This window comes from Podarcis gaigeae (genome assembly GCF_964106915.1).
Source record: "Podarcis gaigeae genome assembly, chromosome: 2".
Taxonomy (NCBI): domain Eukaryota; kingdom Metazoa; phylum Chordata; class Lepidosauria; order Squamata; family Lacertidae; genus Podarcis; species Podarcis gaigeae.
The window spans coordinates 77,559,765-77,580,774 of record NC_139679.1 but is presented as its reverse complement, the minus strand read 5'-3'; the positions used below and the strand labels follow the sequence as shown (position 1 = coordinate 77,580,774).

The following is a 21,010-nucleotide window of genomic DNA, read 5'->3' as shown; positions in this document are numbered from 1 at the left end:
GAATTTTAAAGTTTTTTAGCCCAACTATTCCTATCATTGGTTTCATTTTCTCTTAAATTTAGTGACTGATGACAATTTCTCTCACTTTTATGCCACTTTTACAACTCAAGCTATTATATGGACAGTCCCGGATTGGACTGCATCCGGAGCAGTGTTCACTCAAGCGTTATCCTCCTCCAAAAGCTACTCCCGGGGAAAGGCCTGACAGTGGGGTGGGAAAAGAGAGTGGTCAGGAGTGGGTGTAAGGAATCACTGGAGAAAGCTCTTGCACAATTCACCCACCCAGCATTCCAGGCCATTCCTGAAACTTTTTGACCCTTGGGATATGCTTTTGGATGAGCAGACAACTGTGCAGGGGAGGAGAGGGTAGAGCATTCACTTTGCAGGAGCACTGCTTTGATTGCAACCTGTGGTGTTTAAGAAGAAAAGTAAAATTGGGCCTGTTGTTGTTGAGATAACTGTTGTTGCTCTTTTGACTCTTTTTATAATATGATCCTCTGAGATTTTATTTCTTTGTATGTTGGCAGGTAGACTGTAAATTGAACTGGAAAGCTCATCCCCTCAAATTTGGATGCAAATTGTGATTTTAATAAGGCTCTGTCTATAAGGCAAAGAACTCCCCAGTCATTTTTCTCAGTTTGTTTAACTGTATAGGGAAGGGGCCAAGGCCTCCCTTCATCTCTATTACTCCTGCAGACATGCATTTACTAGCTCAGTAATTTCCAAAGTGTATGCCAGGACAAATGAGTGTACTGTAACAGAACTGCTAATATAGAGCTTTCCAAACTTTTCATGTTGGTGACACACTTTTTAGACATGCATCATTTCACGACACAGTTTTACTAGCAACCCAGGGGTTAAACTAACCCTTTTCCAGCCTTGGGAGGAGCATGAGGAGCATTTGCATGACACACTTACAGGATGCAGCCGACATACTAATGTGTCATGACACACAGTTTGGAAAGCTCTGCGCTAGTATGCTGTAGTCATAATGAGGGTGTCTGCCACATCTCTGAACTGTATGTGATTGGTGTAATTCAGTCATTGCTGTAATAGAGAAACACTAGGATTTTTAGCCACTGGAAGGAAGTTCTCAGTTGTGTGTCTGCTTAAGTCAGTGCTCTCTGGGTTTGCCTCCTTCAAATTGCATGCAGCTCAGTGATGCTTAAAATACACAGGGGCTGGGCTTCTCTGGGGCTGGAACAGATTTCTGACAAAAGAATTCTCCTGTTTTTGAAATAAGTTCTTTTTATTTGTATGGTGCAGTAAAATCTAGTTGCTGCTGTGCTGTGGCTGGAGCAGGCCAAAAGCCCACTCAGATCCAGCATCCAATTCCCACACTAGCCAGCTAGATGCTTATGTGAAGCTCGCAAGCAGGATTTGAATACAATAGTCCTCATTTGCCATTCCCAGCTACTAGTGTACAGAGAATTCATCTGACAGTTGATACCACCTCTGTGTGCCGCAGTATGTTGTAGCTGCTCATGCACAATACTATGAACCTAAATACCTCCTTGTATCATTCTTACACACTTTAAAAATAAGTGTATAATGTGTCTCTAATTTTATTGAAAATTTGGGAAACGCTATTAATCTGCAGAGTAACCACTGTGGTGTTCTTCATATGTTGTGGGACTACAACTTCCGCCTTTATTTCTTACTGTTGGAAATGCTGACTGGGGCTAATGGGAGTTGGAGTTCAAAAGTATCTGGAGCACCACATGTTGTCTACTTGTAGATCAGTCTTCTCGGCCTGTAGCTTTTGTACCCTTTTAGCATCTTGCTTCTAGTTTCATAGTTGAGACATGGAAAGATGCAGCTGTTGCTTGGCTGAAAGACCAGGTGCCATTTGGCTCCTTCCTTCCCTGAACTGTTTGCATTTATACTGGTCGTCAAAACAACAGCTATGTGACTAAGAAATTGAGCCCTCAGTTTGCTTGTCTGAGACTTCATTCCCCATCCTTTTTGTGTCATGTCTTTTAATTTGCATACCTGCAGGCAGGGACAGACTCCCCCCACCTTTTAGATTTTAAAATGTAGGTACTTCATAACTGATGATTAATAATATTTCACACTTACTTCAGGTTAAAATAGTGATGATTACAAAATGCTAACAGCAAGGGAGAGCTGCTACCTTGTGAGCTTCCCTTTTGAGCTTCCCGGAGGCATCTCATTGGTAGTCGCTAGAGATGGAATGCTGTACTAGATTGACCTGTGCTCTGATCCAGATTGGCTTCCCAGGTAAATCACAAGGAAATATAAGAATAATAATTATACCCCACCCATCTGGCTGGGTTTCCTCAGCCACTCTGGGTGGCTCCCAATCGAATATTACAAACACAATACAGCATTAAACATTAAAAACTTCCCTTCAGATGTCTTTTAAAAGTAGGATAGTTGACATCTGATGGGAGGGCAATCCATAGGGTAGGCGCCACTACTGAGAAGGCCCTCTGCCTGGTTGCCTGTAAGTGAGACACAGCAGCAGGCCACTGTCTCCTAAAAGGAAGAAAAGGAAGCATTTTTTCTGCTTATCCTCCTAAAAAATACACTAAATATGGGATACTAAATACTCTGAATTATGGGAACTAATTGTAGTGGTCTGTATAATGAGAAGGGAACCACTTTGGTGTTCTTCCTACATTGCTGGACTACTATTCCCTCCCCTGCCACCTTAAATACTGAATCCACTCCATGGGAATAGTGTATCCAGTCAACATTTGCTGATATTGCAGTGTTCAGCACAGTGTGCCCTAGGCCTAGAGTATATACCGGTAAGTCAAATACTTTGTAGTCTCTTAAGAATGTACTTAAAGTTACGAGGTAATAGTTGTGAACCCTATATTTTGTACTTTTCTTTTTCTCTTTTTAAAATTCATTCTATTTCATATGTCTTACTGGATTGTTATTTTTTCATAAAGGCATGACATTTTTTCAAAAAATACTGTTGCCATGTGCAGTGTGAATTGGTCAGTACAAGTGATGCAGCACTACAAAAGATGGGTTATGGGCACAGGCAAAGGAGCTGGTCAAAGGTAGAGGAAAGGACTTCAGTTCACTCCACACTTTGTAGCAAACTTCCTGTGACCACATCTGACAAAACATGTTTTGACTGTAATGTATATATGCAAAATAGATTAGAAGCCCGTGGACCCTTCTGAGCATGATCTGTTCCTACTTAGTTTTTTAAAAATAAGGTGGCCTGAAGGCTTCCTGTCACTTTTTTCCTTAATAAAACCCAACTTTAGCTGTTTGGAGCAGCTAGAAGGTGTGCTGCTTGCCATGTTTACTGAAAAACAGCCCTGGAAGTGGCAGCACATTATAGTATGCCACCACTTCCCGAGTAACTGTACTAAGAAAAATACGGCTGTTCCAATGCATCTATGATCTTTTCTCTGGAATGGAAGAGATTTAGATAGGTAGGTCACTATTTCTATAATATCTCAATGTACAGTAAATGTATAGTCTGGTATAGCTAAAATGAACTTTGATATTAACTCTGAAGTACATCTATTGAAGTTTCCCCTGTCGGATATCATTTTGTTTTTGCAATTCAGAGCTTTAGAAAGCAATAAAAGAAAGGAAACTGAATATGTATTACATTGGAATGTTAATATATTATAAGTAATCTCTAAGAATACAAAACATCTGTTAAATGCTGAGCAACCTCTTGTTCAGAAATGGTATTGCTTCTCAAGTACTTCAGTGCAGTGTCAGAAACAGAATTTATTTAGAAAAACATAATAAAGCTTTTTCCCCATGGGGGAGGGGCAAAATGAATAATAAATGTCACATTTTCAGTGCATGTTTTTACTGATAACTTTATTTAGATAATCTGCCAGAAGAAATCTGTTACATTTTAAAGTATATTGTACATTTATTTGTAAATGCTTAGATATATAGCTAACTAAACATTACATAGTTACAATCTAGCTGCTTATATAATTCAATCTATGTGTGTTGCTGACAAGCATCAGGTTTGCATAATTACTTGTCTGTTACAAAATTATGTACAAAGAGGAAATGCTGGGTTGGTTCACATGTATAGTGGATGCTCAGGTTGTGAATGTGATCCATGCGGGAGACACGTTTGCAACCCGCAGCGCCGTGTCTGTGCACGCGCAAAGCGTGATTTTGTGTTTCTACGCATGCACGAGAGCTGAAACCCAGAAGTAACCCGTTCTGATACTTCTAGGTTCGGCGTGGTGCGCAACCCAAAAACGCTCAACCTGAAGTGTCTGTAACCCGAGGTATGACTGTAATGCTAAGTCCATGGTTTAGCACTTCGTGGGTGAGCCACCAGCAAACCCCAGAAAAACCTCTTCCATTTGCAACAGATCCGGGTTCAAAACAAAAAAAAAATATGTTAATTGCTAAACAAGAAAATGTGAAACCATGGGTTATAAAGCTGCCTTGCTTAACTGCTGTTTGTTTTTTAACCAGGATTCCTGGTTTGCACATTAAACTAAATTGAGATTATTGAAACTGAAAGGAAATTGACAGAACTCCTTCCTCTTGGCTGTGCAAGAGGGGGAGAAGGGAGCAAGGGTAGCTTGCAAGCCCAAGGGCCCTCTGAGACTTGGTTACATAGTGTTAAGCCATGGGAACCAGCCAGCAGAGTAAAAGAATTACCAGATGCTTCATAAAAAGACAACTTTCCTCTCATAATTGATCTGTATTGTCACTGAATTGAATGTAAACTAGTTCTGGTTTTGTATTTGTATGTTCACAAACATTTGAATGTTGGTGAACACTGGGGCAGATTACATCTTAGATCCACTTTAAATGCACAAAGCACCATATAGAAAACTTACACTAGAAGCACATTTCTAATAGCCTTCTTTTTTAACTGACTATTGTTGCAGTATGTTTTTCTGAGCATATATTTGAATAATAAAGTATTTATAAAGCAGCAAAATGTGAATTATGGCCAAACCTGTTGTAATTGTGGACTTTTAATTATTTGATTGTAGCTGGTTCTCATAATGGAATCCTAACATTTTCTTAAAGTCCCGTCCAGGTCCTTTTACATCAGTGATGACTTTTACACTGGCCTCCCTAGGATTGTGACCATGCTTTTAACTTGTACTATATATGGTGTACCTAGGAAAAATAATATTCTCATTTGAGAATGTCATTATTCCATAATGCAGACATTAAGTTCAATAATATCTGTAGCTAGAAATATATCACACAAGCAAAGTTGATACTGTGTGTTTGTATATATAGTTGAAAGATTCTTATTGGGTAGGTAAGATATTTAGAATCGTTTTCTGTTCCAACATTGTCTGGTTTGAAAAATATGGGAAGTAGTTTTTCATTGTAGGTTGAAATTTGATAAATAAATGCTGAAAAATATGCAGTTACAGATAGGTAGCCGTGTTGGTCTGCCATAGTCAAAACAAAAAAAATTCCTTCCAGTAGCACCTTAAAGACCAACTAAGTTAGTTCTTGGTATGAGCTTTCGTGTGCATGCACACTTCTTCAGATGCGTATCTGAAGAAGTGTGCATGCACACGAAAGCTCATACCAAGAACTAACTTAGTTGGTCTTTAAGGTGCTACTGAAAAATATGCAGACCTGCTTCACAAGTCCCACAAATATTTTGCATTTTCAAAAGATTTTGTTTGCTTTTTAAAATGGGTATTTTCTCTATTTATAAGAAAATAAATTGTCATAATACTACTATACCTTATAACCTCTTAATATACATAAGGGTCAAAGTAATCATCATCCCTTTCCCTTTGATTATGATCATGATCTTGTTCTTCGTGATCTTCTGCTTCTTCATACTCTTCTGGTGTTAAGTATCTTTGGAACACTGGCGTTCTCAGCTGTGTTTGCTGGTTGGCATCAATTTTTTGTTCACCATAATAAATACTGCGTATATGTGGAAAGCAGAAGAAGGCATATGTACTTATTGGAGTGGTGAGCTTGTTGTGTTCCACTCGTAAGTAGGTTAAGTGATTGAGGTTCAGTGGATCAATAGTAGGACACATTAAGGTAACATTGATTACTGTAAAAAGATAAAGCAATGTGTTAAAAAGGTGGAATTATTAATTCTGAAATGCTGATTTGCTATCATAGAAGCAAAAATGGTACTCAGAATAATCCAACCAAGAAATGCTTTAAAAGGAGCTGATTTTTTCCTTCTGTAGTCATTTATAAGATACTAAGAGTGGATTCTGATACATTGATACATTATACAAGTCCCATTGATGTCAGTGATGTTTGAGTAGAAATGCATAGAACTGTATGATTAGTTATGTCAGACTACCTATAGTTAAGATGAAACCACTTATTCACTTTAACAATATAAAGCTACAATTACATATCCACTTTCCTGGGAGTAAGCCCTGTTGAACTTGTCGGAACTTACCGTATTTTTCGCCCCATAAGACGCACTTTTTCCCCTCCAAAAATGAAGGGGAAATCTGGGTGCATCCTATGGGGCGAATGCAGGCTTTCGCTGAAGCTTGGAGAGCGAGAGAGGTCGGTGCGCACCGACCCCTCTCGCTCTCCAGGCTTCAGGAAGACATCCGCAGCCTGGGCAGCCCTGCAGGAGGTCTGGCAGGGATGTCTAGGCTGCGGATAGCAGCCTGCTTCCTGGAGCGTCGGGTGCCCTGAAAGCAGAGCGCCCGGCGCTTCGGGAGCACATCCGCAGCGTGGGGAGCCCTGCAGGGGTTCCCCGCAGGGCTCCCGACGCTGCGGATAGCAGCCTGCCGCCCGGCGGGCGGAGCGCCCTGCCGGACAGACATCCGCAGCGTGGGGAGCCCTGCAGGGGTTCCCCGCAGGGCTCCCCACGCTGCACATAGCAGCCTGCCGCCGGCGGGCGGAGCGCCCTGAAGCAGAGCGCCCCGCACGCCGGGCAGACATCCGCAGCGTGGGGAGCCCTGCAGGGGTTCCCCGCAGGGCTCCCCACGCTGCGGATAGCAGCCTGCCGCCCGGCGGGCGGAGCACCCTGCCGGACAGACATCCGCAGCGTGGGGAGCCCTGCAGGGGTTCCCTGCAGGGCTCCCCATGCTGCAGATAGCAGCCTGCCGCCCGGCGGGCGGAGCGCCCTGAAGCAGAGCGCCCCGCGCGCCGGATAGACATCTGCAGCGTGGGGAGCCCTGCAGGGGTTCCCCGCAGGGCTCCCCACACTGCGGATAGCAGCCTGCGCCTGAGGCAGACATCGGCCAGCCCCACAAGCTCAGGGAGGCGCAGCGCCGTTCCTCGACCTGGCTCGGTTTCCCCGACCTGCTTTTGGGGGGGGGGAAATAAAGGAAATTTTTTTTTCCTTTATTTCCCCCCCAAAAAACTAGGTGCGTCCTATGGGACGGAGCGTCCTATGGGATGAAAAATACGGTAATTTCTCAGTAGATATGTACAGAATCACACTGTAACTTCTTTGTTTTTTAAGAAGTATAACATGATTCTGTGAGGCTTTTAATCTTATATATTGTAGGAATCTTTGCTTTCAAGCTTTTGTGACTCCCCGCCCCCACCTGTGATTTAACTAAGAACTAACATTGTATAACTTGAGCTTGTAGTAATGAAAGAGATTGCAGCATGGATATAAGAGTGCTATTATGAGATAGAATGCTAAGATGTTAAATGAAAGCAATTCATTTAACAGTGCTAGACCATGGTTGGTTGGTTGGTTGGTTGTAACTTAGAGGTCAAAATGTACTTTAGATTTTCAACTATGACTGGTCCAAACTATGGTCTGAGTTGAATCAATTTGGGAATATGAGAATCTTGGGAATAATGGGTGACGAAGCAGGTGACGAAGCTTGTAGAATAATAAGGTATATGGACTGCTGCTCCCCCCCTCCCTTTCATTTTTCACACAGTAGCATTTACCACCAGGGTTGGCTGAGTGGAATCTTACCTTGCAATCATGACAGCACACATGGCATGTTGCTTTCTTCATTACAACCCATGCAGAATAACTTTGAAAGTAATAATTTTGTTTTTCCCCTGTGTCTTTGCTGTAGTACAGTATTGTCTCAAATGCATATTCAAACTTTCACATAAAATAAGATAAAATCAAATCTTTCTCACATATGCTGACAATAAGGTGCAATATTTCACTCTAGTTGCTAGACAATATTAGAGCATCCATAAGACAATCCAATAATAATAAAAATTCTCAATGAATACTAAAAAGCAGCTTTAAAAATAGCTTAGACAGCTGCTGGATACAGTCTGATCACAGATGTAGTATCCACAACTGGTGGATCCCTGCAGGTACCAATAGAGTCATTACCCCTGTCAATGTTGCAGAATGACATGGAAACATTGCAAGAAATGGTAAGTCTGTGCAATCCTCCTATGTCCTCACCTGATCCTTCATCTATATGCCATTCAAGTTATTTCTACTTGAAACTGAACAAATACATTCTTTTAAAACAACAGAAGGAACATTGGTGAAATTCTTCTGGGGGAGCCTCAGCAATACCAGCAAAAAATACCTTTTTCTTACTACTAATCTTTTTTACCTTGATGCAAGGCAACTCATACATGAAAAAATGTCCTATTTGGTACATACAGACCTCAACCTCAACACGTGCACCTTTAACAACTCTATAATCCACTGCAATGGCTGCAATTCTGGCTGAATATCTTAGGCCCATCAGAAGATGAGCTCCAGCTAGTGTATTGGATGAAGTATTTTATTAAAGACCCCTGCTTATATAGGACTAAAACTAGGTTCAGGAGAACTAAGCTATATGCTTGGTCTGATAGGGTTAGATAACCCAGTGATTACTAGCAAGCCTATCTCTTGCAAAGAACCAGATTTCTTTACTAATATTACTTCTGTCTTGTCATGATTTTTATTTACTTTTGTAAAGAAGAAGCAACTAGTAAGAGCAAATAATAATAATAATTTGACTTCAACTTTACCCACTCAAACTTTAGCTTTAATCAACTCAACCACAACTCAACCAAAGACAGAAACCAGGGCTGCTGGAAAGGCTGTGGTTTTCAGTTCATATTTTATTTTTTAAACCATTAAGTTTTCCAGTTTCTCATTTGTTTCCTTCTACGCATCTACCTTGGTCTTACACAACAGTCTGAGAGATCATGAGAAACTTGTAGTCTACATATATCCATTTATTTATTTTGTTTACTTCAAATAAGAAATTTCTTCTTCTTCTTTGGCAATAACTCGTAGCTGAGTAAGATTGTTTTCCATGAACACGGTCTTAACCGTGGGTCCGTAAGTGACTGTGAAGGCCAATTCTGGACCACACGTTCTTCCACAGTGGGGACATAGTTTCTGGGCAGGAGTTGATCATAGTGAGAGTTTGCCAAACATGCCTTCCTCTTAGCACTTAAAAAAAAAATTACATTTTTTAATATTACGTTGCCTTGCTCTAACTTCTTTGCCTTACTCTTCTAAAAATATTTTAGAAGAATAGGGTAGATATTCCACCATTTATGCTCTAACTTCTCTGTCACCCTGCATAGCTAACAGTATGAAGAATGGTTAAAAACTGATATTAACTTTACAGAGACTAGATCATTGAAAACAAAGGATTACATTACAGAAATAACTCTTTAAAATAGTAATTCAACCAACCTTCCATGTCATTGTCTTCTATGTACAAATGCTGCAGGGTTCTTGGAATGTAGAATACTTGCTTCAGTTTATTGTGCCCAAGATTGAGTTCCACAAGATTAGAAAGGTTAAAAGCATTATAAGGAACCTCATGCAGATTGTTGTGTGTCATTCTTATAGCAGTGAGCTTTGGAAGTTTCTGGAAATAATTATCTGGAATGAGAGAAATTGAGTTATTTTCAAGGGAAAGATGCATAAGTGAAAATGGTAGATCTGGAGGCATTGATTGAAGTCTGTTGCTGCAGAGGTTGATCTGCATTAGGTTTTTCATCTTTGAAAAATGTGTTTGTTTCAGTTGAGAATCTTCAAGGTGGTTATTGCAGAGGTCAAGCATAGTCATGTTTACTAAACCTTCTAGGTCTTTGCTGGGCAACCTGGAAATCTGATTGAAACCCAGGAGCAATCGTTCTAAGCTTCTAGGTAGAGGGGATGGAATTTCTTCCAGCAGATTGTGTTCTAAATGGAGTTGTACTAGATTTGAAAGTTTGCCAAAGACACCTATGTCAATCATGTGAGACTTAATTTTGTTGTGGCTGAGATTAATTTCTTTCAGGGCAGTAGCATTAACAAAGGATTCCACAGGCACAGCTTCAATGTCGTTATTCTGTAGATAGAGTTGCTGGACGTGACTGGGAATTCTCGGTATAGTCTGAAGTTTACGATTATCACAGTACATTGTTAGTGGGAAAGTTGGTGGGCAAAAGCATTCTTTGGCACACTGAGCAGGTGTGCTGGGATAAGGAATGGCGTATTCTATGCTAGGAATATGATGAAAAATGGATGGATATTCATTATCCATTTCATTATCATAGTCATCCTCATAGTCATATTGGCAGAACACTGGGACTCCAAAGAGGAGAGTGATAGTTAACAGTTGACTCAGGATTCCCATATTCAAGTTCTGATCTGATAACCTGTGGAAACAAAACAAAACAAAACAAAATGTATTAATAAGACTGTTGTGTAATTGGCAAAATTATGTTGTCATTTTTTAATATTGTTTTGTCTGAGAATTAACCATTGTACGGTTTTGAGACTAAAACATACCGTACTTTAGGCTTGGAGCTAAAATACTGTGTATGGTTTGAATCAGAACATTTCTTGGTAAATTATTATATAATAGTTGAAATGTTTTTCAACTACTTTTAGCTAAATATGAAAGAGATCTGCTACCTCTTAACTAGCAACTATTTTCAAGTCTTCCAGATAATTCAGAGCTCAACTGCAAACCTAAGAACTGTTGATGATAATACATGAACTCTTCACGGCAAAAATAAATGAATCAAAATGTACTCAAAAGTGTATTAATTTGACATTTTAATTTTCTTGTTCTTGCGGATCACCCCATTGCTTGTGTTGGCCACTTTCTTTCAGGTACCTTGCCACTGCAGTATGAGGAGAAGATTTGTTGACATAAAATGTTTGTTATTTCCCTTCCTAAACATTTTTGTTGGCACAATAAGTATTTGGTTGCTGGTATGCTGACATATACATTAAATACATTACTTTAGTATGTAAGTGTATGAGACTAGAGGTTTGTAAGTCATGTTTTGTGTTGAGGAAGTTCATAGATAAGGATATATTCTGAAACTTTTTTCTTTTGCCACCCAGTTTTTAAATTTTTATTTTTTTTTAACCTTTCAAAATTCAATAGCATACTGCACATCTATTTAAACTGTAAAACATATACTGTACAACTACTGAGCAGATGGAAGAGTAAGCTAAATAATAGGGGAGAAATACATTACTACAAGCTATATTTTGTGGTGTCCAGTGGAAAGGAAAGGAAGTTGCGGCAAAAGATCCTTTAAGGAAACTTTGTGACTTGCTGGCAGTATAAACACAGTTGATGTAACCCAGCTATATGACAGGTCTTCTGAAAAGATGCCACATAAAAATTATTTACTGCCTCAGAAATTTAATGCAGTTTGGTTCTAAGAGAAATATACAGGCATAACTGTCAAATGGCATTTATTTCCACGTGTTTCTCAACAGCTCAAGCACTAAAGTGAGGGCAAGGAAAGGAATATTCATAGTTTAGCTTCTGTGGTGGAAGGGAAAGTTGTGGGTTTGGATTAAAATTTCATTCCAGCTATAGAGACAGAAGTAATAGGTTGAGGATTAGAAGACGATTTGGAAGAGATCCCAGGAACTAGGAAGCTTAGGTCAGAGAGTTCAGAGGCAGTGCTGGAAAGCAGGGGGTCAGAATATATACTAAAGTTTCTTGCTGCTCACACACTGCTTAATCTGAGAGATGCATCTGTGGAAAGAGTGGATAAAGGAAACAGAGGTCCAGGGAAATATTTATATTTTCTTGGGTTCCTTTACTACCCGTTTAACAATGCCCAAAGTACATAGCTATAAAATGTACCGTATTTTTCGCACCATAGGACATACCGGACAATAGGACGCACCTTGTTTTAGAGGGGGGAGAACAAGGGAAAAAAATTCTTCTGCTCTCTGCCCAGCGCCCCTTCAGCGAAGCGGCAGGAGGCGCTGCGCAGAGAGTGGGAGAATTTTCCCCCTTTTGTTTTCCCACTCTAAAACAAGGTGCCGTTTAAGGTGCGTTCAGGCGGCTACCTTGGAAGCCTGGAGAGCGAGAGGGGTCGGTGCGCACCGACACCTCTCGCTCTCCAGGCTTCAGGTTCCTTTTGACCTGCTCTTTGGGGCTGGCGGGGGAAGCCCACCACCAGCCCCAAAGAGCAGGTCAGGGAGCAGCGGCCATATGCGCGCGTCACCTCTCCAGCCGGGAGAGGGTCGTGGGGGGCTGCTTTAGCCCCGTGCGTGCTCTCCCGGCTGGAGAGGTGACGGGCGCCTATGGAGGCTCCTAAAGCAGCCCCCCACGACCGAGCTTCCCCCTCCCCCAGAACGGGACCCAGAGCCATGCCGAAGCTGCGCGCAGCTTTGGCATCGCTCTGGGAGCTTGCGGGGCTGGGGGAGGAGGAAGCCCTCCGCCAGCCTCCAAACCATGTCGGGGGGCAGCGGGAAGGGTGCGCTGCGCCTCTCCCGCTGTCCCCCGAGTTTGCGGGGCTGGCGACGGGGAGGAGCAGGCTTCTCCCCCCCGCCAGCCTTCTAACCAAGTCGGGGGACAGCGGGATGGCAGCGTTCCGCCTCCCCGCTGTCCCCCGAGCTTGTGGGGCTGGCGGTGGGGCTCTCCTGAAGCCTGGAGAGCGAGAGGGGTCGGTGCGCACCAACCCCCCATCGCTCTCCAGCTTCAGCGAAAGCCTGCATTCGCACCATAGGACGCACACACATTTCCCCTTCATTTTTGGAGGAGAAAAAGTGCGTCCTATGGTGCGAAAAATACGGTAATTATGAACATGCACAATTGTTAGAATACTCAGAGTGAAGAGGAAAACTGGCAAATGTAACTATGGGAATGTGGGGAAAATTAACAGAATGCTTAAGTTAGAAAGGTTGTGTGTTATTGATGGCTGAATGTCAGGGTGATTAAAGGAAGTAGATGAGATTAAGTAGAGGATGAAAAGGAGGAGGTGGTTGAAGAAGGGCCTCAGGTGATGATCCAAAGGTCTGGGTTGGTTCAGATGGGGAGAGATGTAGGACCATCCTGAGCCATTTAAGGCCATGTAGGATGTCCTGGAGGGACGCAGGTGGCGCTGTGGGTTAAAGCCTCAGCGCCTAGGACTTGCCAATCGAAAGGTCGGCGGTTCGAATCCCTGCGGCGGGGTGCGCTCCCGCTGCTCGGTCCCAGCGCCTGCCAACCTAGCAGTTCGAAAGCACCTCCGGGTGCAAGTAGATAAATAGGGACCGCTTACCAGCGGGAAGGTAAACGGCGTTTCCGTGTGCGGCTCTGGCTCGCCAGAGCAGCGATGTCACACTGGCCACGTGACCCGGAAGTGTCTCCGGACAGCGCTGGCCCCCGGCCTCTTGAGTGAGATGGGCGCACAACCCCAGAGTCTGGCAAGACTGGCCCGTACGGGCAGGGGTACCTTTACCTTTACCTTTAGGATGTCCTGAGCCATTTAAGGCTTTAGAGCTGTGAGAGCTGGACCATAGAGAAGGCTGATTGCCGAAGAATTGATGCTTTTGAATTATGGTGCTGGAGGAGACTCTTGAGAGTCCCATGGACTGCAAGAAGATCAAACCTATCCATTCTTCAGGAAATCAGCCCTGAGTGCTCACTGGAAGGACAGATCCTGAAGCTGAGGCTCCAATACTTTGGCTACCTCATGAGAAGAGACGACTCCCTGGAAAAGACCCTGATGTTGGGAAAGATGGAGGGCACAAGGAGAAGGGGATGACAGAGGACGATATGGTTGAACAGTGTTCTTGAAGCTACCAGCATGAGTTTGACCAAACTGTGGGAGGCAGTGGAAGACAGGAGTGCCTGGGGTGCTCTGGTCCATGGGCTCACGAAGAGTCGGACACGACGAAACAACTAAACAACAACAGGTCAAAACCAGCAATTTGAATTGGGCATGGAAACTAATTGGTAGCCAGTGCAGTCAGGCCAGGATTGGTGTAATATGCTCAAACTATCTTGCCCCAGTGAGAAACCTGACTGCCAAATTCTGCACCAGCTGAAGTTTCTGAACTGTCTTCAGAGGCAACCCTATGTATAATGCATTGCTATAATCTAACCTGAAAGTTACTTTAACTAGAGCATAGGCAACATGAGTTAGGATATCCCTATCCAGATAGCAATGTATCTGGGCCACCAGCCAAAGCTAATGGAAAGCACCTCTGTGTCCTCTATAAGAGGTCCAGAAGGTGGCAACATGAGAACAGTTTTTTTTCTGCAGTGGAATTCCCATATGTGGAATGTTCTCCCCAGGGTGGCTTGCTTGGCGCCTTCATTAAAATCTTTAGGTGCCAAGTGAAAGTGTTTCTTTTTAACCAGGTGTTCAGCTGCTCAATATTCTATGGCTTTATAAAACTGTTGGGGGGGGGGGGCGGTTATTGGTTTGTTTTAGTTTTATTGTGTACTTTGTTTTCTCATTTTGTATTTGTATGAGCCACCCTGGGATCTTCGGATGAAGGGTGGTTTACAAATAATATCAGTAATATCAAAACCTGCCAGGAAATCAACGATAAGCGATAGGCCATAGTCCTCCTGTTTCTCTCCTGATAAAGATGATTACTCGTGTAACAAAGGCTGCCTCAGTGCCATACTCAGGCCTGAAGCTAGAATGAAATAATAGAATCATAGAACCATAGTTGTAAGGGACCCAAGGGTCATCTAGTCCAGCCCCCTTCCATGAAGGAATCTCAGTTAAAGAATTCATGACTGATGGCTTAAAAACCTCCAAGGAAGGAGATTCTACCACCTCTCATGGGAGTCTGTTCCACTGCCAAACAGCTCTTACTGTCAGAAAGTTTTTCCAAATGTTTAGTCAGAATCTCCTTTTATGTAACTTGAGTAGGAAAACACAAGCATGCTCCATCTTCCATGTGACAGCCCTTAAGATATTTGAAGATGGCTATCATATCTCTTCTCAGTTTCCTCTTTTCCAGACTAAACATGCCCAGTTCCTTCAAGTGTTCCTCATAAGGCTTAGTTTCCAGACCCCTGATCATCTTGGTTGCCCTCCTCTGCACACGTTTCATCTTGTCAACATCCTTATTAAATTGTGGTGCCCAGAACTGGACACAGTATTCTAGGCATGGTCTGACCAAGGCAGAATAGAGTGGTGCTATTACTTCCCTTGATCTGGACCCTATACTTCTGTTGATGCATCCTAGAATAGCAGTAGCTTTTTTTGCTGCTGCATCACACTGTTGACTCATGTTAAGGTTGTGGTCCACCAAGACCCCTAGATCGTTTTCACATGTACTGCTAGTAAGACAGGTGTCCCCCGTCCTATATTTGTGTGTCTGGTTCTTCCTGCCTAAGTTCCGTAATCTGTTAAGGTCATTTGGAATTCTGATTCTGTCTTCTGTGGCATTAGCTACCCTTCCCAGTTTGGTGCCACTGGCAAATTTGATGAGCATCCCATCAATTCCTTCTTCCAAGTCATTTATAAAAGCATTGAACAACAATGGGCCCCACTTGTCTCTTTTTTCCAGGATGGTGAGGAATCATTAATGAGTACTCTGGGTTCGGTCAGTCAAGGAGCTACAAATCCTCCTGACAGTTACCTTGTTTAACCCACGTTTCACCAAAATAAACTGCTTCCTCCAAGCACGTCTGAAGCTGACTGTACATGACCATTTCAGTCATCTTGCTCATGAACAGGACATTTACATGAGATGTAGAGAAGTGTTTGGATCCTAACCAAGGGAAATCTTACCCTATCAATAATATTACCTGAAGTTTTAACATTTAGTATATGATTCATGTTTTTAGTTTGCATCAGTTGATGTACCAGTAATCTGCTCTTTTTATCACTGACTTCCCACAATGTTGGTCAGCAAAATTCTTAAGAGAAATCATTTTTTCAAGATGTGGAAAGAGTTAAATGTGGTTTTTAGTTTTCTTAAGTATCTCCAGAGATCAAGAGTAGGTCTCGCACAGGACATTAGGGCAGCAGTCCTAAACCCACTTAGCTGGGTGTAAATCCATTTGATTCAACTTTTGAGTAATCACGTATAGGATTATGTTGTAAATCTATTCTCTTATGGTTTTCTTCTTTCTATAGCTGGGCCTGTCCCATAAAGTCTGATGTACAGCCACTGCTGAATTGATGTCCCTGACACTAGAAATTTCATGTCTTGCTACTAATACTAAAAGTATCTAATACTCAGTTTCCAGTTAATTCAAAAGGAGACATTTTACACAAAAATAAAATGGACCAAGAAACAGGAATATGATCTGATACTGCAATAGGACCAGAATTATGAAATATGTTTAGCTATTCTAATTCAGAATATATTTAAAGTCAAGCTGAGAAGTGTTTATGAGTTAAAAATATAAAACTATAAAACTACAATACTCTGCAGTTAGTTGTTTTCACTGGCAAATACCACAAAGCATGCTTTTTGTCTAAATATCAATAATGCATGCAAAACTACTAGTAGTTCCCTCTCAACATTAAAAGATAAGATATTAAATCAATTTAAAGACAATATTGGGACCATAGCTATATTTATTTTACTGTATTCTATCTTCAAAGTAAATGTCTACTGTACAAGCTCAAATGCTAAAAATGAAAAAAATATTTCCTAATTCAGCTGTTGAGGTGACTTGAGAAAATTGATATCCTAATCTAAATAATATGTATTATTATTTCTTTATAAAGAAGCTCTCTAGACTTCTATAGCATTTACTAGGGCTCTGATCTTACAACCTTCTGTGATACCATTATTAGTGAAATCCTTCCAAGCATATTAGACAACATTTTCGTAATATAGTCACACAACACTCTGCTTTCTGTTCTTCATACAAATCCAATATACCACAGCTCCCGAGGGACACTTCTTTAAGGCTGTATTCTCTTTTCTCCTTGCAAACTTTCCCCTTTGTCTTTTCCACTTCACTTTAAACACCTTCCCTTCCAAAAATGAAGATAATGAGGTCAAAAGCTTACTTTTTGTGTGCAAAAAGAAGGCGATACTTCTTTCTTCTCAAGCTTTGGTACTATAGTGGCTGTTCATCTACACTCTCCCTTGTTTCAAGTCCAGCTTCCTCATATCTCATCTTTTTCTTATCTAGATTTGGCCGTACAATATTAGCTTTTAAATGTTGACATATATTTCCCAGTTCTCATGCTTCCTAATTTGCTATTCAATTCTTCTGATGTTGAATTCATTTTTGTTAATGAACTGATTCTATTAGCGTGTGAAAAACAACTGAAAGTTGTGTCACGTTGATTGAATAGGTTAAAAGTATTATTTACTTCAATCAACTTACTCTTACTCCTAAATAAAAGACTAATAACTTGATCCTCACATAAGTGGCAGTAATGAAGACAAGGGTATGCAACATTGCAACTAAAACAGCGTCTGGAGTGCTAGTCTAGTAAAACATAGCCAGTGTGGTGTATTGGTTAAGAGTGTTGGACTATGACCTGGGAGACCAGGCTTAAATCCCCATTCAGCCATGAAGCTCACTGGGTCACCTTGGGTCGGTCATTATCTCTCAGCCTAACTTATCTCACAGGGTTGTTGTGAGGATAAAATGGGGAGTGGAAAAACATGTACAGCACCTTGACTTCCTTGAAGGAAAAGGTTTTATATAACTGTAAAAAAGAAATAATTAAAACAGCTCCACTCAGCATGCCTTTCCAACCCACCAAGATGAAATAAAATGCTGGCACACCATTTTGCCAGCACTGATAGAATGGAGTTGCTTTGATAGTTATAAGAGGCATCAACCTCACCACTACCTGAACTACCTTCTTGTTTCCCAAAAGCATTGATCCTCCCCCACAGCAAAACTGACATCACCATTTCTTCAGAGCAGGGGAAATATTTCAGCAAAGTAGACTGGCAAAAGATGGAATGTAGGGTGTTTTTTTGGGTGGGGTGGGGTAGTGAAACATAAAATCAGACTATTAACTGTTTATTGGGGATTATGCAATATTACATAATTTTCCAGTTGCCAGAGTTCTGTTTTCTGTTATATCTATGCAACATGGTCAAGACCATTTTAAGAGATCACCAAATGTTAATTCCTGAATTTAGTGACTAATCAGAGTAATTTATTTATATTTATACATAAATATGTCTAACCGTATACATTTGAGCAAAAGGTTTTATGTATCACTAAGTATCACTGGATGCTTCCAATGATAAAACTACATGACAAATATAATTAGATGAAATGACACTGGATATATGCCAAATGTATGTAATCAATGAGCATGATAATTGGTTAATAAGGTTGTATAATAATCTGAAGCACGTTACCAGTAAGAAGATAGAAGTATTTAAAACAAATAATTTCCTACCTCTAAATTATTTTGTAGTTTTCAGCCAATGAATATGCAGCAAGCTTTAGAAAGTGTCAGATGGTGCTTCCCTTAAAATCCATAGTCACCATATAAGAAGTATCTAGTTCAGAATATGAGTACTTGATGAAATGTAATTTACTGCAAAAATCCTCCGGAGACGCTTAAAATGCTGCTTGTTGCACAAAATAGTTTATTCAAATAAGAGTATACTTTTACCCTAGTGAAATTATGTGGCTTTAGCCTGCTTTCTCTAATGTTTGGTTTGAGGTGTGGCAGGAATTTCCTTCACTTGAAGGGGTGGCTCAAGATTATTTTTAGCATGATCCATCCAACTCTGTTTGTTTTATTGTCAGTGCCAATTCTTGTGTCCATTCAGTTTGTTTACTGCCTGAAAGTCCAGTTAAGTATATTACCATTCTCTCCTTTTAAGGACACTTACTGTTAAATTATATCAACATATTTACATTGCTAACTATTTGACATTCTTGTTATAAGCTAAATCTTACAGCTAGTGCAAGCATGAACATCACTTGATTCCTTCTGATTTGTGATTCCTGAATAGTCTATGACTCACATCTGGATTTATTGATTGCTCCATTGTAACACACTGTCACCACATCAAGCTAAATGCATTTCAGCAATTCATTTCATTGGATTATAATCCTTGTTGAAATAAATTAGTCACAACTCACTTTTTATATTGATTTCAGTGGGACCTAAATGTAGCTAACATCTTCTGGATATACAAATGGTTCAAAGCATGTTTAACACTGTGATCCTATACATGTCATTACTGTGGTACCTCGGGTTACATATGCTTCAGGTTACATACACTTCAGGTTACAGACTCCGCTAACCCAGAAATATTACCTCGGGTTAAGAACTTTGCTTCAGGATGAGAACAGAAATTGTGCAGTGGTGGTGCGGTGGCAGCAGGAGGCCCCATTAGCTAAAGTGGTTCTTCAGGTTAAGAACAGTTTCAGGTTAAAAACATACCTCCAGAACGAATTAAGTTCTTAACCCGAGGTACCACTGTACCACCCACCTTATAAAGTCTGTTTGAGTGCTGGTGGCATTTTATGCTTTTAACTGTCCCTCTTCTCCTTTATTGAAGAAGGTGGTTAACATCTGTTTGCAATTTAATTCTAAAGCACTCTTCCCCAATGATTACAACCCCCTATCATCTTGGTATGGCAGTGGCCAGGAATGATGGAACTTAGTCAAACATTTGGGGACCCAAGTTTGAGAAATGATGCTTGAGAGTTTCCCAGATACTGTAGACTTCTCTATTTCTTACCACTTGTTAATCTTTCGGATTGGTCAGAGATTCTTTTGTTAGCTTGAGTGGACCTTCTTTACTTGAAGGCAAAACACAAAAATACAACCCTATTGTTAAACATCTCAGCAGAATTCAGTACAATTGACATGGGGTTAATGGCACAACTCTTTATTGGAACCACCCTGTTAGGTAGAAATGGAACTACAGAGTACCGTTAAATGCTGCATACTCACAAGAATTCCAGAAATCTTCATGTGCTCTTCTAATCTTCCTAGTCTTCCTAGTCTATTTATGTCACAAATTAAAGCTGCGGTCATAGGCCCACTTACTTGGGAGTAAGATCCATTGCACTCATTGGGACTTTACTTCTAAGTAGACATGTATAGGATCACTCTGTTAAACATGCTTTGAACAATAACAGTGTATCCAGAAGATGTTACTCACATTTAGGTCCCACTCCCTGCTGTCGCCTCCTCTGACAACAAACTTTTGTCTATCTAGCTGCTTATGTTTGCTCACTACTAAGCAACCTGCCAGCACTGGAGAGAAAAAGACTGAAACTGATCCAGACAAACACAACAAGAGGCAGCTAATGATCTTTCTGGCATAGACTGTATTAATTACTGTTCAAGCTGGAAAGGATGTAACTTATCACAGCAGGCTCTTGGCAGTTTTAACTCTGGGTGGACAGTCCAACATGACCAGGACTGAATAGCCTGCTAGTCACCTGGAAGAGCTCCTCTGGATGACACTGAGCAGATGGAACAACTTCTTACGGTGGAAGAAAAACATGGTATACAAATGTAATAAATAAATAACATTACGACAAACTAGATCAAAATATAATAAAAACCAGTAAAAGTAACAACACCAAATAAATTTTTAATTTGAAAAAGGTCGTTTGAAACTATGTTTGGGCTATTTTTGAAAGCTCACTAAAAAGTAGACAGATGGTCCTTTCTGGGAAGCATATTCCAAATTGGAACTTGCCTGGAAAAGTTGACCAGAAGAAATAAGTGAGATACTATTATTAACACTATTATAATTTATTACTGACCCTAACATTAAATTACCATTCATCACTCCATTTGTCATTACCCTGTGAATACCTGGATTCTTGCCTCTCAAACCCTCCCTATGACACAATCAATTAGGCTGGTTCATACCTGGAGCCTAATGGATCCAACTGGCTCGCACAATTCTACAGGGGAAATTCTATTATGAAAATGTTTTCACAGCAACCCCTAAATTCCATACCCTCCTATACAAAAG

At 41.0% G+C, this 21,010-nt stretch overlaps 2 protein-coding genes across 5 annotated transcripts in view; one reads left to right on the top strand and one right to left on the bottom strand.

Moving 5' to 3' along the window:
* The window catches only part of CENPP (centromere protein P), a 165,977-nt gene that overhangs the window by 31,881 nt on the left and 113,086 nt on the right, over positions 1–21,010 (top strand). The window lies entirely within an intron of this gene.
* OMD (osteomodulin) lies at positions 3,808–20,519 on the bottom strand. Of its 3 annotated transcripts, none has more exons than XR_014561213.1 (4): positions 18,457–20,519; positions 9,569–10,521; positions 5,565–6,016; positions 3,808–5,348 (listed from the first exon to the last, which is right to left on the bottom strand). XR_014561213.1 is itself a non-coding variant. In XM_083726853.1 (4 exons), the coding sequence occupies exons 1-3, from the start codon at positions 20,091–20,093 to the stop codon at positions 5,703–5,705; spliced, it is 1,293 nt and encodes a 430-aa protein (XP_083582979.1). In that variant the 5' UTR covers positions 20,094–20,144; the 3' UTR covers positions 3,808–5,103; positions 5,692–5,702. The 3 variants fall into 3 exon arrangements, 1 of the variants encoding a protein (XP_083582979.1); XR_014561214.1 differs by lacking the exon at positions 18,457–20,519 and adding an exon at positions 17,095–17,261; XM_083726853.1 differs by having other exon boundaries at positions 3,808–5,103; positions 5,692–6,016; positions 20,068–20,144.

Excerpts from the sequence above, each read along its gene's own strand:
- OMD (XM_083726853.1), bottom strand. The coding sequence starts at position 20,093 with ATGAGTGCAATGGATCTTACTCCCAA. Across the intron at positions 10,522-20,067 it reads GCAATGGATCTTACTCCCAA|GTTATCAGATCAGAACTTGA; the intron begins GTAAGTGGGCCT and ends TTGTTTCCACAG. Across the intron at positions 6,017-9,568 it reads AGAAGACAATGACATGGAAG|TAATCAATGTTACCTTAATG; the intron begins GTTGGTTGAATT and ends ATCTTTTTACAG.